Below are 15,320 nucleotides of genomic sequence, written 5' to 3'. Positions count from 1 at the left end.
GTATTAGGATGGTTCTCGCCAAGTTGAGAATTGCGAGTCTCCATCACCTATACCTGAAGCTGCTCAGCCTGCTCCCATCGTCCCTGATTTCTATACGTTAACGCTTGGCTAGTCATGGTTTCTAGGGTGTCGGGATGGTTCTCGCCGAGCTTAGTCTTCTGAGTCTCTAAACTCTAGACCTATAGCTCCTTTGCCTCCTTCTATCGGCCCTCTAAACCATACGCTGTTGCTACCATCGTAGTGCTATCGAGGGTACGCTCGTCCTCTGCTCCAAAAAGCTTCAATCTATACTTTCTGGATTTAGATGCCATTGCTTTAAATTCTACGACATCCCTAATTTCCTATGCGTACTAGGAGCCTCTATAAAGCAAAGCAGCCCATTTTCGCAGAGAGGCCTGTGATTTTGGTCGTTGTGAAGCTGCCGATTTCACGTGTGGGAAGAGCGATCGACACTCTTCCTAGTTCTCATAGTCACCTATCGGGAATCTAGCATATAGATTATCAATGAATCTTGCCTTCCAGTCTTCATCCCGGAAATATGTTTTCAGCCATGCGCGTACCGTCAGCTATACTAGCCGATGTATTGTAAACATAGTACTGTCTTCACCGGTATCAATGAATGAATAGTCTCTGAGGGTTGTAATGTTGTCCTCGAAATCATGATATATATCGGAATTCGACGAAGTATCCGTATCTTCTTCGCTAGAAATGAGCAACTTCCTCCGGAGAACTCAGAATACTACGATTGGTTTCCCTAGCCTGAACCCGTAGAGAATACTCCGGGATCCCCTGCCGAGGGAGCTTCGTGGCTCGTTGCTGAGGAGTGGCCGGAATATCTGGAGACTAGGGCCGGCTTGAAGGTTTTTTTAGGAGGTGGAATAGGAGGGTTGGTATTTGAAGTCTGTCAGACGTTTTAAAGGCATATTTGACCCCCGAAGCCCTTAAATAGGTACGGGTTGCTCGTCTGGTACCACTGGTACCACTGTCCAAATCGCTGGTCACTAACGCCAGGTTGCTGCCTTCGCGATTTCATCGGCTTCATCATAGCTCGGAATCGCTGTTTTTGGAATATCGTCACCGTCATATGTTTCGATGGGTGGATGGGACTAACTTTCAGATCGTCGCTTTACGTAGTTCTTCTGCTAGCACATCATTCGTCTAGACTTCGTCCATATGATTGAACTTATCCACTAATAACAATTAGATAGTTCCACCAAAAGCGACGGCAATATTTTCACTCCTAGACTGGGGTTGGTGTGTTGGGCGGAAGGTCTAGGACGATACTTATTCTATAGATCTCAAGAATTGAAGACAAAGGCAGTGAGTATATTTTCATCTATTCATAAACATCCAAGGGAACAGGAACGATCTACATCATAACCGTTTGCCATTAGAACAAGAAAAAAAAAAGTGGCCGACGATTAAAGCCGATGGAAATCTCTAGCTCCATGAAACATCACTTAAAAAGGTCCTTTTCGTCATAACGCAGCGACTCACCCCAATCCATGTTGGATCAGAGTAAACCGCAGTTTTGAAATTGGGGCTTGCATGCCCAACTCAAAAAAATAAGAAAACACATCAGTAAATCTTTCCAAGATAATGGGAAGGCATTTACTGCTTCTCCTCAGTCTCGGCCTGGGCCTCGCCTTCGGCAGGGGCATCCTTCATCTCGGCATCACCCTCGGTGGTCTTCTTGGCGTCCTCTTCGGCCTTCTTGGCCTCGATCTCGGCACGACGCTTAGCGGCGGCCTCCTCGTCGGCCTTGCGGACGGCGTCACGCTCGGCCTCGACCTTCTCCTTGTAGCGCTGGATAATGGGGCCGGCGATGAAGCGAATGTCGTCCGACTTGGCGACGTAGACAGACTTGGTGGTGTCCTCACCATCCTCGTAGAGCCAGTCCTGAGACGATGCGTTAGTACCGTTGATTTTGATAAATCCTGACAAATGCTGATTCGAAACTCACCTCGGTGTCCATGAGCTTGGACTTCAACTTCTCCTTCTCCTCCTCGCTGGCGAACTCGGCGTAAACGCCATCGATCTTGTCACGGAGCTCGTAGATGGAGGCCTCGAGCTCGTTCTTCTTCTCGTCAGTTTCGGCGACGAGCTTGTCCTCCATGTACATAGCGTTCTCACGCTCGGTCCAGGCCTCCTTGGTAGCCTGGTCGAAGCCGCCAGTGGCAGAGGCAATGGGGAGATCACCCTTGCGAACCTGCTTCTTAACTTTGCGGGTCTTCTTGGGCTGCTCCTCCTTGGAGTCGGTGTCCATGTCACCCTCCTTCTTCTCCTCCTCGACGGGCTCCTCGACCTCCATATCCTCGACGTAGTATCCAGACTCGACGTTCAGAATACCGTGCAGGTTGAGACGGGCCTTGAGCTTGCAAATCATGAAGTCGTTGTTGGCATCAGCCTGGACGCCCTTGACGGAGAAGCGGCCAATCCAGGGGTTGACCTTGCCAGGCATGGCCTCAACGTCGGAGTAGCGGGCCTCGAGATCGAAGGGCTGCTTGCGGTAGAAGGTGAGAATCTTGGTGGAAGGCATGACGTTGCCACGACTGAAGACAGTGAGGCTGGTGTCCTCATCGGGGATCTCGGGGGACTGCTCCCAGGTGAAATCGATGGGGTAGTTGACAATGTCGTGAACGGCGAAGTCACGGACACGGAAAACGGGAGAGAGAGTAGCACAACTGAAAGCACAACCGCGGGCAATGGCCTCATCCTGGTTCAGGGTGAAGGACAGGCCCTTGCCGAAGAACTTGGAGATGGTGTCCTTGATAGAGGGAACACGGGTGCAGCCACCAACCATCTCGATCTGGTCAATATCCTCAACCTGAAGCTTAGCCTCAGCGAGTGCCTGTTCCAGAGGAGCGGTCAGGCGGTCAAGGAGAGGCTTGACCATAAGCTCGAGCTCCTCACGCTTGAGCATAGCGCGGACGTCAGTATCATCCATAAGGGACTCGACGCTCAAAGGTGCCTGGGCGTTAGCGGATAGGACCTTCTTGAGCTTCTCGGCGGCAACCAAAGTACGGGTCCAGGCCTTGCCGTTAGTGTGGATGTCGACCTTGAACTTCTCCTTGAACTCGACGGCGAGGTGCTCGGTCAGAGCCTTGTCGAAGTTACGGCCACCGAAGTGACGATCGTAGGCGGTAGCCTTAACGTTGAGCTCACCTTTGCGGAACTCAACAATGGAGGCAGTGTAGTCGGAGTAACCAATGTCGATGAACATCACACGGCGGGGCTTCTCCTCGGGGCCGGGGAGATCCAGCTTGGTGATACCCCATCCGAGAGCGGTTGCAGTGGTGTCGTTGATGAGACGCAGGATGTTGAGTCCAGCAATGTCACCAGCGTCAATCATAGCACGGCGCTGAACATCAGTGAACCAAGCAGGAACGCTGACGGTAACATCGGAGACGGGAGCGCGCAATTCCTTAGAGGTGATGTCCTTAATCTTGGAAAGGTAGGAAGCGACCAACTGAGTCGCTGTGAACTTCTCCTTCTTGCCGAGGTAGTTGACCTCGACACCGGCCTGGCCATTGACGTCGACCAGGGTGCATGTGTTGTATTCCTGCTCGATGGCGACATCGGGGTCGTTGAAAGAACGGCCAATCAGGCGCTTGAGGGAGCCGACGGTGTTCTTCAAGTTTGAGATCTCTGCACCTTTGGCGGCCTCACCGAGGTTGCGGCTGCGAGGTGTGAATCCAACGACGGAACTAAAATATTTCAAATCAGTATTGTTATCTGGTGGACAGCGGGGGTTCATAGGACGTACGGGGTCTGACGGTTAGAAACCTCATTGGCAATCTATAATGTCAACAAGAAGTAGTTAGCGTAACTGTTCTGATTGGTAAGGTCACGATCCATCCCGATAGGACACTGCAAATCTGAATCAATACCGTGGGGTAATACGCACAATGTCAATGCCCTTGTTGCGGGCAACACCAATTTTGGTGCTTTGCGCACCTAAATCTATGCCGACGACACTCATTATGGAAGAAAGTAGGGGGGTATGGGAGGTAGGGAGGTAGAGGGAGATGGAAGATTCAAAGGAAGAAAAGTGAAAGAAGTCGGAGGGGAGAATTTGCACGCCACTCCACTATTATTGGAGGGGCGATGACCAAGTGTCAAGCGGTCTGGCTGATCTTTAGGCGCCGAACTAAGGGAATTTCAAATTTGGGGTATAATGAATAACGTAAAATGTGTCAGAGAGTGCTTTCTTTCTTTCTTTTCTCTCACTCCGACTGGTCTATATACCTTTCTTAGCATCCGGACTGTGCTGGTACCTCATCGAACCTTCTGGTGGCTGCTGGATTACCCACATTCACCGCCTACTCCTGCCCGGCAGAATAAAAATCAATCACCGCCCTATGAGGAATCTACGGTGGATCATTGGCTACATCATTATATGCTCTTGTACTCGAAAGTATTTTGAATTCTAAAAACTATAGAAGCAAGACAAAGCACAATCGCCAGGTTCAAAAACATAAGAATAGGATGACCAAAAAAGCTATGCTGAGGCGATTCAGTCGGATTGGGGGCAAAAAAAAAAAAAAAAAGGACGAAAAAAAGAAGCAAACTGACGTCATACTCCTGATACATATGTTCTTGTTAGACAATAATATCATGAGGTGGATCACGGGGTTTGAAAGCTGCTCGGCGCCAAGTGGCTCGGCACCACATGTTCTGGCTCTGTGTAGACCGGAGGAATGCTTTCAGAACGCCCAGCGTGGTATGCTCCCGGTGGTAGGGTGAGTCCCAGGTCATCGTGCTCGGCTGCAGAAACTATAGGCCGAAGAGCGATTCCATCATCAAAGCTGTTCTCCGAGTTGTGACCATCTAAGGTCACCGAAGCCGCTGAAGCCCGGCCTTGGCGGGTATACTTGAGCTTCCTTTGGTCTTCTTCAATCATCAGGAGGGTTTCCACGTTCTGTGGTGTGGCGACCGAGCTAGAACCGCAATCCGATGATATAGTAAGCACAGAGTCATTCGATTGGCGAAAGAGAGGAGGTGACTGAGGTGACTGGTACTGGGGATTATGGGGATTTTCCATCGCGTTGACCATGCGTGCAAGTGCGGGCCCAGGGCCGGCTGTGTTGTCATAAAACCCATCAAGTACCTGCTTGGCAGGTGCAAATCGACCTTCCACATTCTCCGATGGGCGGACGGGGACAGATCTCCGACGCACAAGGCTATTACGAAACGTATCGACGTTCACATTGAGTTCATCGCCCTGCTCTTTTGCCCGTTCAGCTGCTTCTCCTGGCGTGGTATGGTCATCAGCAGTAGCAGCATCGGCCCGTGGTCCACCCCAAGTTCGCTGACCGGCCGTGAAGATACCATAGACCATGTAAATCCAGTTGAAAAACGGGTTCACGATGAACATGATTGGGTAAAGCCAGGCTTTATAGCGTCCGAGACGCAGGCCAAAGTATAGCATGAGTAAATAATTTAACCCCAAGGAGACCCCCATAAATCCCACAGGAAGATCATCCACCTTCTTTGAGGTTGTAATCAGTGCAATGATCACGATGAAAAAGAGCAGCGCGGTCGTTCGAATCGTGTTTTGCATGAATCGAACCAGACACAGAAGGGGATAGCGCACCCAGAGCCGGACATCAGTGATCATGCAAACCTCGTTGGTGATAAAACCTAAAAACCATCGTCGGCGTTGCTTCAAGAGTGTACTAAAGGTCTGGACGGCCTCCGTCTTGCAGAAGGCGCTCATACATAGCTGGATTTGGTATCGTTCCGTGGCGCCAATCATGAACAGGTGAGTAAGCCATCGGTCTTCCCCAAGATGACATTTTCCGTAATCGAAGAGATCTTCGCATTGCTCGGCCTTATCAGAAAAGTAATACTTGGCCATCTTGCGGAAAGCCGAGAAGCGTAAAATGGTCAAAGCTCCAGGGAGACAAGTCACCGCACCACAACCAGACTCAACGGATCGTTCAAAAAGCTGGCCATGAACATATTCCATGTCTTGGAGAATCGTCAGCAGGCTGTTTTTCTCCGTCGTCGATGTAATGATGCCCGTCATTGCAAGCATATTGCGCTTGCTGCCCGGCTTAAGTTCCATGTCATACATGAAGTTCTGCAAGCAAACTCGATCAAGAATGCAGTCGGAATCGATGAAAAGAACAAACAGATTGTCATGTCTCTTCAGGTACTCGGCATAAACCTTGTCAATAAGCTTGAAGGTATGCTTTTGGCAGTTCCTTTTACCGCCATGTTTGAAACGAGATACCGTGATCCGTGCACCCTTGTAAATGCAGTCAATGCTCTGAGGATAGCTCTCCAGTGTGATCGGAATGCCGAGATGGTCGAGTACACGGAGATACGGCTCGTCCACCTTGCCACCATCATATGAAAGAAAAACATGGATGCAACTTGCAGGATAGTCGCAGTCAATCACGGAGTTGATGGCTTTAATCAGGACACTTGGGTCCTCCTTGTATACTGGCATCACAACCACAGTCTTCGGAGCCGTCCGATCATCGAGGACCCGTTTGATCCTCTTTTTCCTCCCCAGTGAGTTGGTAGTAAGTCCGTAAACACAGAATAGCCATGGGCCGATCAAAAGAATAGAAAAGGCCCAGAATGCGAATACTTGAAACCCATGCACCATTTCGTAGGGTAAGTCAACCGTGATCTGTGGCGGCAACGGCAGTGTCACGAGCATGACTGGAAGGAATGCCAGTCTATCATATGTGTTCATCAGCCATGTCCGTGAATAAACCTGCCAGTCAATGAGCTCCCGATGTCTGAGAAACCTACCGCAGGACTGTGAACAAGAAGATCATCACGACAGCCAGAACTCTTATACTCCAATGGTCCGCTTTCATCCACACTTTGACTAGGCAGTAGATGAAGGCGCTAAGCCAGAGAATCCATTCGAAGAAGGCTGCAAGCATCAATGGGCCGACGATTGAGAGGTAGATTATCTGTCGAGGGTCAGGATTATTCCAAGTCCAATGAAAGAGAGCCTACATCTTTGGTCGGCCAGGCCGACGAATCTCTTTGTGATAGTATCATTTTGATTCTGCGGGCGTGTTCTTTAGCTTGCTGGATGTTGAAAACAGCACTTCAAGTAAAGGTTGAAGGGTCCGAAGGTATTGTATGTGAAGAATGAGGGCCTTGACACCACGATTGGTTAACGGAATTGAAGATCTCAGAGTTGACAGGCGGCTACCTACAACTCACGGCCTGATAATTTTACAAATCTGAGTGAACGGTATGCCCAGATTACCACTGTCGTGGGAAGGATATTCAACTGAAGATATGTGATGATATTTGGTAAGGGTGAATGCTCTGGGACAAGACGAGTATGAGAGTTCCCGAGCAAGGAGGGAAATAAAGTCAACATATCGATAGCCTTTGAAATCAACTAACCACGACCCCTTGGGAAGGTGCGATGTGCCCCAGGTCCTTGCACTTGACGATATTGACGAAAAATATGAGTACATAATGTACGTAATGTACGTACTACGGGTCAAATTGGATACATCCAGTTGAGAAATTTCTATTTATCCTTGCATTTATTTATTATCATTCCAATTGTTTTAAATACAATGCAGACAATAGAAGACAATGTATAGCAAACGTCGAATTACCCAAAAGGGAATGGTTCGAATCCGCGCTAACCAATCGCGGACTAGTTTATGCCTCAGGCGCCAATGGAGCTCAAAAAAAATTCCCAGATTCTCCCCGCTGCGAGACTGTCACAAGCGCAATAGTATTCTAAATAGCGCATTGATCAATCTACAAAGGTATTGTCACCATCCCTGCCCAGATTGTCTATAAATCCTTTTTGATCCCTTGTTCACTTTCTACTTTCTCTGACTCACCTCCGTCGCGTCGAATCTTCCTGCTTATCATCTTTTTTTTTAACATCTGAAATAGTCTCCACATACAATTCGCAGCAATGGCCGAAGAACAAAAGACCCCCGTTGTCAACACTGAGGCTGAAAAGGATGTTCAGAATGTCCTCGCTGAGCTGAAGGAGGAAGGCGCCACCGAGCAGCCCGCCCAGGACGCCGATGAGGCCCGCATTGTCGCCGAAGCTGCTAAGCTCGGAGAGAAGTCTGAAAAGGCTGAAGAGAAGGCCACAGAGTCCCAGACTGAGAAGCGCGAGACCCGCAGCTTCCAGCGCGATGGCCGCGGTGGCCGTGGCCCTCGCCAGAACAACGCCAAGTTCGATCCTTCCACCCAGGAGGAGACCGACGACCCTGTGCAGATCCGCAAGCAGGTATGACCATTGGAATCGCCCCCTCACTAGATCTCAACTAACGCGCATACCATAGGTCGAATTCTACTTCTCTGATTCTAACCTCCCCATGGACAAGTTCCTGCTCTCCAAGGTTGGCGGCAGCGCCAACAACGCCGTTCCCCTTGAGCTCCTCCACTCCTTCAAGCGCATGCGCCGCTTCCAACCCTTCAGCGCGATCGTCGAAGCCCTCAAGACCGCCGAGAACGTCGAGCTGACTGACAACGACACCGCCGTCAAGCGCAAGGTCCCTCTCCCTGAGTCCGTGAACGAGCACGATGCCAAGGCCATCAAGGTCTTCGAGGATGCCTCCATGGCCCGCTCCATCTACGCCAAAGGCTTCGGCTTCGGTCAGGAAGAGCCCACTACACAGCTCGATATCGAGGCTCTTTTCGCCCCCTACGGCCCTACCAACGCCATCCGCCTGCGCCGCACTCACAACGACAAGACCTTCAAGGGAAGCATCTTTGTTGAATTTGAGTCTGAGGAGAAGCAGAAGGCTTTCCTCGCTTTGGAGAACAAGCCTCAGTGGAAGGACACTGATCTGGTTTTCAAGAGCAAGAAGGAGTACTGCGATGAGAAGGTCGAGGAAATCAAGAACGGCAACGTCTACCCCTCCAACGCTCGCAACAGCGGCGGCCGTGGTGGACGTGGTGGACGTGGCGGTCGTGGCGGTCGTGGCCGTGGTGGTGGCCGTGGCCGTGGCGGCCGTGATGGTCGTGATCGCAACGACCGTGATGGCCGTGACTGGCGCGAACGCCGCACTGAGGACCAGCAGAATGGTTTCCAGGCCCCCCGTGAGGCCCAGAAGGACTCTCGGTAAGTCAAACTAGTCTGATTTCGCAGTGAGTCTATAGGTGCTAACTTCCATTTTAGTGGCGTCCCTGTCGTGCAGAGCACCCAGAAGCGCTCCCGCGAGGATGAGGGCACCAACGGTGGTGATCACCCCGCCAAGAAGGTGGACGCCAAGGAATAAGCTATCCAGTTTCGGCGGATTGAAATGTCTTATCTTTAATTCTTGTTCTCTGATTCGGTCAATCGGCGGGATTCAAAAAGTATTGCGGATTGGAGATCCGACCTGCCTCTGTTTTCCGATTATTTCATAGAGGTGAACCTTCTCTCGGCGTTATGTCATTTCATTACGAGCATCTACGGGTTGGCTAGGCAGGCCTCGGTGGCTACGATTAACCGGGTCCTGGGGTTTGATGTGTACAAATGAGACTTTTGAATGAACTGTTCTCAAAATTTTCTTACCATAAAAAGCAGTGTAGTACTAGGACCGAACTTGCCTATATCACTAGACATATCGGGCATCTAGAACTCTAGATCATAGGCCAAAGTATCATCGCACAGCTCCTCGCGCATCTTATGAACCCTTCAAGGTGTCAGCAACCAGCCCAGTCCCAACTACCCTGACGAAGAAAACTTACTCCAAATGAGCAGGGTGCACTGCATAGGTAGCGATATGCTCAGCCGTCTCCAAAACAGCAACAAGTCCCATATCAAAGCCCTGGGCACGGGGAATCGAAATCGGCAGTGGGGGACCACTCTTCAGCGAGAGTAGTCCTATTGCGAAGATCTCATGAGAAATTGTCTCAATATAAAGTTCAGGGTTTCACGTACCAGGGATCTTTCCCACCATTCCATGACATGTCTCCTTCCAGGTGTTGATCTGCGCCGGGGTGACGCCGGGCTTAAGGCGGAAGAGGACTTGGAGGTTGATTAGCGATCGAGGTTCCATTCGTATCTTTATAACACTCGAGTGCATGCAACTCACCGATGTGATAAACTGGCATTTTGGCGACTCTTTACAAATACGGATGGATGTACAAAGTACGTTACCCAAGTTTATGTATGTTGTATGTAGTTGGTGATTGTGTCACTATGCGGGGTGCACGGTGGGGTTCTCGGCGGATGTCCGAGGGCTATACCTTCGAGGCCAGCCCTCAGTATACTTTGGATTCCACTCAATGATTGCCTTGTTGTTAAGTCTTGTATGTTGTAGTATCTACGGCAACCTTAGTTATAAATACATATGTTCGGACCTCAATGAATTTCAGTATATATCTTACCCACCTTAGTATACTTCTACACGATCCTTTCATTGGACATTCTTTGTATATAAAATGACAGCCACTTTGAAGATATGTAAATATAACTATCTCTAGCTCTTCCTATTTCTGTCTCAGGAAATATTTTCCACCCCGCACCAGGCACTACTCTTTTGCTATTTATATGTTGGACTTTGCCCTACTGTTGGTCATAAAAACAGCATTAGCGTTCTGCTCCCCATCATTTTACATTCCAACGTCTGCGTTTATAGTTGCTATTAGCTACCATCAAGATTTACACGTGCTGCTACTATACAGCATTTATAAGTCAAATTCCTACGACAGTTGGGATCAGAACCCTTGGTATCCCAACGTCAAACTATATATTTCTTGGGCCTTTAATAATAATCCTATCTGCGCTCCATTGTCCTTCTTATGTTACCTATGATTTCCTCTTATAAAGCCCTTTAACTGTATCGCGACATGGCCCCTAGGTTATGGTTTCCTCGCGCACTGTAACGTACTTTCCCAGTCTCAACCCCAACGAGTTGATATTTGCTGTTGGCTGTTTATGTCACTAGGACACTCATTTGGACAACGTCACCTTTCACAGCTCTTATCTAACCAGAATGGCTCCATTGAACGCTTCTTATTCTTACCATTGTGCTTCACCACCTCGTCCTACGTGAAATCACATCATGTATCCTTCACCTGAGTGGGACCATGTAGTGATAACACAGCCGCGAAGATCCCTGTCAATGATAAAGTAAGGGTATTCCACGGGTAGCAACAACAACCATGCCATCAATGCTCGCTCTCAAAGCAACCAGCACACTCGAGGCAACAGCAACGGCTCCGACGGAGGCAAATGTCTTGGTTCTGAACCAGGATGCGTCACTGTATTGGTCATAGTGCCCACATAGAGATCGAAGTGAGGGGAACCTAGGTCAAACTTCTCCTGAACTAGTGGATGCCGAGAGACATTGGAGGATAATTTGGATAATCGGCCTTCACTCGGTGATTTTGGGGGACTTTTGATTGCTGATTTTGAATCTGAAATTTTGGATTTTTCGGACTTTTGATTGACTACTTCCATTTGATAAGGATATACATTTGTAGTTAATCCTTCACTGTAAACCAGAGCTAGGATAGGGGTGATGTAATTTTTATAATATCCATATGTAGCACACTGAGCGTAGTTTCAAAGTTTGGAAAGCTAAGAGTCGAGGCTATCGAGTCTTTTCCGACGACGAATCATGTAATATAAATTGAATGTTACAATAATAGGGGACAATCTTGGAATCTCTAACATCAAACTTGCATAACCTCAAATTGTGCCTACTTACGTGAGATCATGAACCTGCCAATGAGGTGCTTATGTAAATGTGGATCTCAGGGGGTACGTGTCGTGTCGTTTTGCGGCTTTGCCAAGGCCGCCCCCACAAACGCCTCAAGGGAGTTTGAAAAGTGTTAGTTCGGCAGTTTCAAGGGTTAGTATGCATCTTATTGTACTATGAATACAATTGGCAGCCTTGCATGTTTCAATGTTTACTTCTAATACCTAGAAGATTTCTAATGGCCCAAGGCCAAATATTTCCCTCGTGTGCTCACCTGCTATTTTAGGAGTCTTGGCGGGGGGCGGGAATATCTCAGAGGGAGATTCTGCCTTATGATGATAGAGATTGCTGATCTTTGCCTCCCAAAGACCCCTGGGATATTACTTGCACACATAACGCATCTTTGGGCACGTGTGGACAGTGGACCCTGTGTGGATCTTCTCGTCTTCCATGATTATTCTTTTAAAGCTCTCCTTATTTCTGTCTCCAAATCCTTATCGGATCCTTCATTCCTCTTACGCCTCCTCCATTACATTCATGGCTGGGAGGATTCTGTCCCTCAGCGAGTTCAGGTGCAACATTCTTGCATGATTTGACACATTCCACCTTTTTCTGTATATATCATGAAACCTGCCTGGCAGCTGCAAGGTGGTCTTTCCCAGCGGCTGCGTGGGAAGCTTGAATCTGCAGCCATCTTCGCCGTTAAAGTCGCTAGATCCCCCCAGGCCCATCTCGACCGTGGCTGGGCAGCCTCCCGCGCATATTTCTTTTCCGTCATTTTCATATCCCTCTTGCTCTCCAAAGCCTTCCATATCTACGTCCATCTCGATGCGCTGACGGTGCTATCCCTGCTCGCCTGGGGCCCCACCTTCTTTTTCCTGGATATCCTGCTCATTCTGGGCGCGCGCAGCCTAGCCCGATCATACGAATGGCGAACGACTCGGGATTTAGCGGCCGTGTTTATCACGTTATTCAGGTAGGCAGCCATTTATCTCATTCACGGACAAAGAACCAATTCTAATTATCTCCCAGTCTAGGTGTATCGTCGATGATTTCCGCCAACATCTCCTTTTACATCCACATGGGCTCGGAGATCCATTGGCGCATATCGAGCGGCTTCCGCAAGGAGAAGCCCTCCGCCGCGACTGTCCTGTCCGCCCTGTTCATCGCTATCCTTCTCGAGACATCGATTTTGGTCGGCGGATTCTACGCCACACCGTATCTATCCTGGGTCACCGCAGCTTTCCTGAGGGTCTGGGGTGCAGTGTTGTCCGCGACATACCGCTACTTCCGTCCCAATAAGCAAGCTCTGCCACACCCAGATATCTATGAGCAAATTGCAATTGACGACTACGAAGTCGGCGATGATAACAGCGACTCCGTATCGCTGCTGGATGCTCCTCAAGATCCGCCTGTCCCGAAGAATCGAGCATTGCTGAAGCCCGCTATCGTCGTATCGTGCAGCGCAATTCTACTTTTCCTCCGTGTCGTTCGTCCCCACGATATGGCTTACAGTTTCCTCTCCGCATCTTTACCTCTCGCGCCATTTGGTGGCCTCAGGTTTGGGTCTTCTCAGCGAACTGTTGCATCGTTGCCGGGCGATTACAGTTGGCTAGAAGGAAAAACTGCTCTAGACTCCTTCCCGACATTTGATTGGTTACATACGGGCGATGCGGCAACTGCCTGGCCGGATTGGTCTCCCTTCCATATAAATCACTTCAACACCACCGACCCCAAGGACTATGTGTATGAACACTACAACCCGATGAAAGATCCTTTGCACATTCCCAACCTTCAGAACGACATTTTGGAGCCCATCCGTGATGTGCTCCACAGCGGAGATGTCAAGATCAAGCATGTTATTCTTATCAAATTAGAGAGCAATCGGCAGGACGTGTTTCCCTTTCGTTCCGACTCTTACATCATGGAGCACATCAGAAAGTCTTGGGACGGGAAGATCCCCGACGAGGTTATGGATAAACTTGCCAATCTCACCCCTATTGCCGAAAAGTTCACCGGATTTGAGACTGGGTTTAAGAACAAGGAGCGTCCAAAGCCCTATGGCGGCCTTAGTGCGAAAAATGCGTACACATCTGGTACATACACTATGAAGAGTATTACAGGCACTATGTGCGGTGTGAGCCCCATGGCCGTTCAAGATAATCTTGAGTATTTTCACGATATTTACCAGCCTTGCCTGCCCCACATATTTGACGCCTTGACCCAGCAATCAAACATCACTAGTGATACTGAGGATTGGACCTCCTGGCCGTGGTATTCTAAGTGGATGCAGTCCCACTATGGTACCTGGGACCACCAGGAGGACCTTACTCCTACCATGGGATTCAAAGACATCACGACAAAAGAATCAATCAATGAAGCTGGTGCCATATACATCCCGGAGGAGCCTGAGGATGAGCAGAAATATGGTCATCCGGATCACACACTGAAGAACTATATGCGGGATGCATTTGCCGAGGCCAAGAAGAATAACACTCGCCTCTTTATCGGTCATCTAACCCACAATACCCATACTCCTTGGTTCAAGCCTGGTGACTATGAGGATTACTTCGGGAATGGCGCTGGATGGAACGATAAGTTGAACCGGTATCTAAATACTCTCAAGTATCAGGATGACTGGCTGGCTACCATCCTTGAAATCCTCGCTGAGGCTGGAGTCGCCGATGAAACTCTGCTTGTCATGGCAGGTGACCAGTAAGTTTTGCTCATTTATTGCAACCTATCAAACATTTTATTAACTTGATTATAGTGGTTTATCTCTTCCAAATGACGGTGGTATAACAGCCAATCACGACCCCCACGTCGGCAGTTTCCATGTTCCCCTGCTCTTCGCCCACCCCAAGCTACCCCCGGTCGAAATCAGCGGCGCCGTCCTCTCGACTCAGATGCTTCCCAGTATTCTTGATATGCTAATCGAAACCTCCAATATCAACGAACAGTCATCACACATATTGAAGGACCTGCTTCCCTTATATGAGGGTCAGTCGTTGCTACGTCCACTCATTCCTGAGCAGGACGAGAAGGAAGAATGGCATTTCTCTACGATGAACCCTGGAGGAACCTGGGTCTCCATGCGAGCAGCCGCGAAACCGTACCGTCTAGTCGTCCCACTTATCTCGAATGCCCCGTGGCGATTCAGCAATGTTGTCACCGATCCACTCGAGTTCGCTGCCGAAGAAGACCTCGATGTCGTGACTCTGTTTGATGTTGTACAGACACGGTACGGACCCGAAGCCGCCAGGTGGCTTAGCGAGGCCGCCCATGTGTCCCAGTGGTGGATCGCGGAGAATCACAGACGCTGGAAGTATAGTCCTGACGACCCGAGGCCTTGAACATCCATCCGGCGACATCATAGATTCAGCCAGATGCAGAGAATGCAAAGAATTTGGTGCTATGCTCCGATGAGGCGTTTGCCAAAGGGTGACGCGAATCCAGCCGGACATGTCCCGGCACTTGCATATATATACATAATACCCGTGCCATGTTCTGCATGCAGCACCGTTTGTTCCATAATGCACATAACGGCCGTCTGGGGTTGTCGATTCCCCAAGAAATTGGGCCCATCGAGAAGACCTTCAACCCGATTACACAGAGTCAGTCGGATGATCTCTTTCATTTCTCCGCCTGCAATTTTACGATGCCTTGTTCGATTTA

The 15,320-nt window shown here is 49.4% G+C and overlaps 5 protein-coding genes across 5 annotated transcripts; 2 read left to right on the top strand and 3 right to left on the bottom strand.

Annotated features, from left to right (window-relative positions):
* Positions 1 to 1,611: 1,611 nt before the first annotated feature.
* Positions 1,612 to 3,982, bottom strand: hsp88 (Hsp70 chaperone Hsp88; the record flags this gene model as incomplete). The annotated part of the gene is made up of 4 exons (XM_056902081.1): positions 1,612 to 1,899; positions 1,964 to 3,707; positions 3,767 to 3,798; positions 3,908 to 3,982. The coding sequence occupies 4 exons, from the start codon at positions 3,980 to 3,982 to the stop codon at positions 1,612 to 1,614; spliced, it is 2,139 nt and encodes a 712-aa protein (XP_056747368.1).
* A 645-nt stretch (positions 3,983 to 4,627) lies between these two features.
* Positions 4,628 to 7,026, bottom strand: chsD (chitin synthase D; the record flags this gene model as incomplete). The annotated part of the gene is made up of 3 exons (XM_056902080.1): positions 4,628 to 6,692; positions 6,769 to 6,935; positions 6,982 to 7,026. The coding sequence occupies 3 exons, from the start codon at positions 7,024 to 7,026 to the stop codon at positions 4,628 to 4,630; spliced, it is 2,277 nt and encodes a 758-aa protein (XP_056747367.1).
* Positions 7,027 to 7,915: 889 nt separating this feature from the next.
* On the top strand, positions 7,916 to 9,233 carry N7537_011025 (tRNA maturation protein LHP1; the record flags this gene model as incomplete). The annotated part of the gene is made up of 3 exons (XM_056902079.1): positions 7,916 to 8,239; positions 8,295 to 9,076; positions 9,134 to 9,233. 3 exons carry the CDS (start codon positions 7,916 to 7,918, stop codon positions 9,231 to 9,233), a joined length of 1,206 nt encoding a protein of 401 aa, XP_056747366.1.
* A 338-nt stretch (positions 9,234 to 9,571) lies between these two features.
* On the bottom strand, positions 9,572 to 10,053 carry N7537_011024 (Dabb family protein; the record flags this gene model as incomplete). The annotated part of the gene is made up of 4 exons (XM_056902078.1): positions 9,572 to 9,632; positions 9,688 to 9,823; positions 9,881 to 9,967; positions 10,035 to 10,053. 4 exons carry the CDS (start codon positions 10,051 to 10,053, stop codon positions 9,572 to 9,574), a joined length of 303 nt encoding a protein of 100 aa, XP_056747365.1.
* A 2,215-nt stretch (positions 10,054 to 12,268) lies between these two features.
* On the top strand, positions 12,269 to 14,998 carry N7537_011023 (uncharacterized protein; the record flags this gene model as incomplete). Its single annotated transcript, XM_056902077.1, has 3 exons — positions 12,269 to 12,621; positions 12,678 to 14,360; positions 14,416 to 14,998. The coding sequence occupies 3 exons, from the start codon at positions 12,269 to 12,271 to the stop codon at positions 14,996 to 14,998; spliced, it is 2,619 nt and encodes an 872-aa protein (XP_056747364.1).
* Positions 14,999 to 15,320: the final 322 nt, after the last annotated feature.

The sequence above is a fragment of the Penicillium hordei genome (assembly GCF_028827395.1).
Source record: "Penicillium hordei strain IBT 12815 chromosome Unknown utg000006l_segment0_segment0, whole genome shotgun sequence".
Taxonomy (NCBI): Eukaryota; Fungi; Ascomycota; class Eurotiomycetes; order Eurotiales; family Aspergillaceae; genus Penicillium; species Penicillium hordei.
Note: the sequence above shows the minus strand (reverse complement) of the source record. Positions and strands in the feature narration are given on the sequence as shown.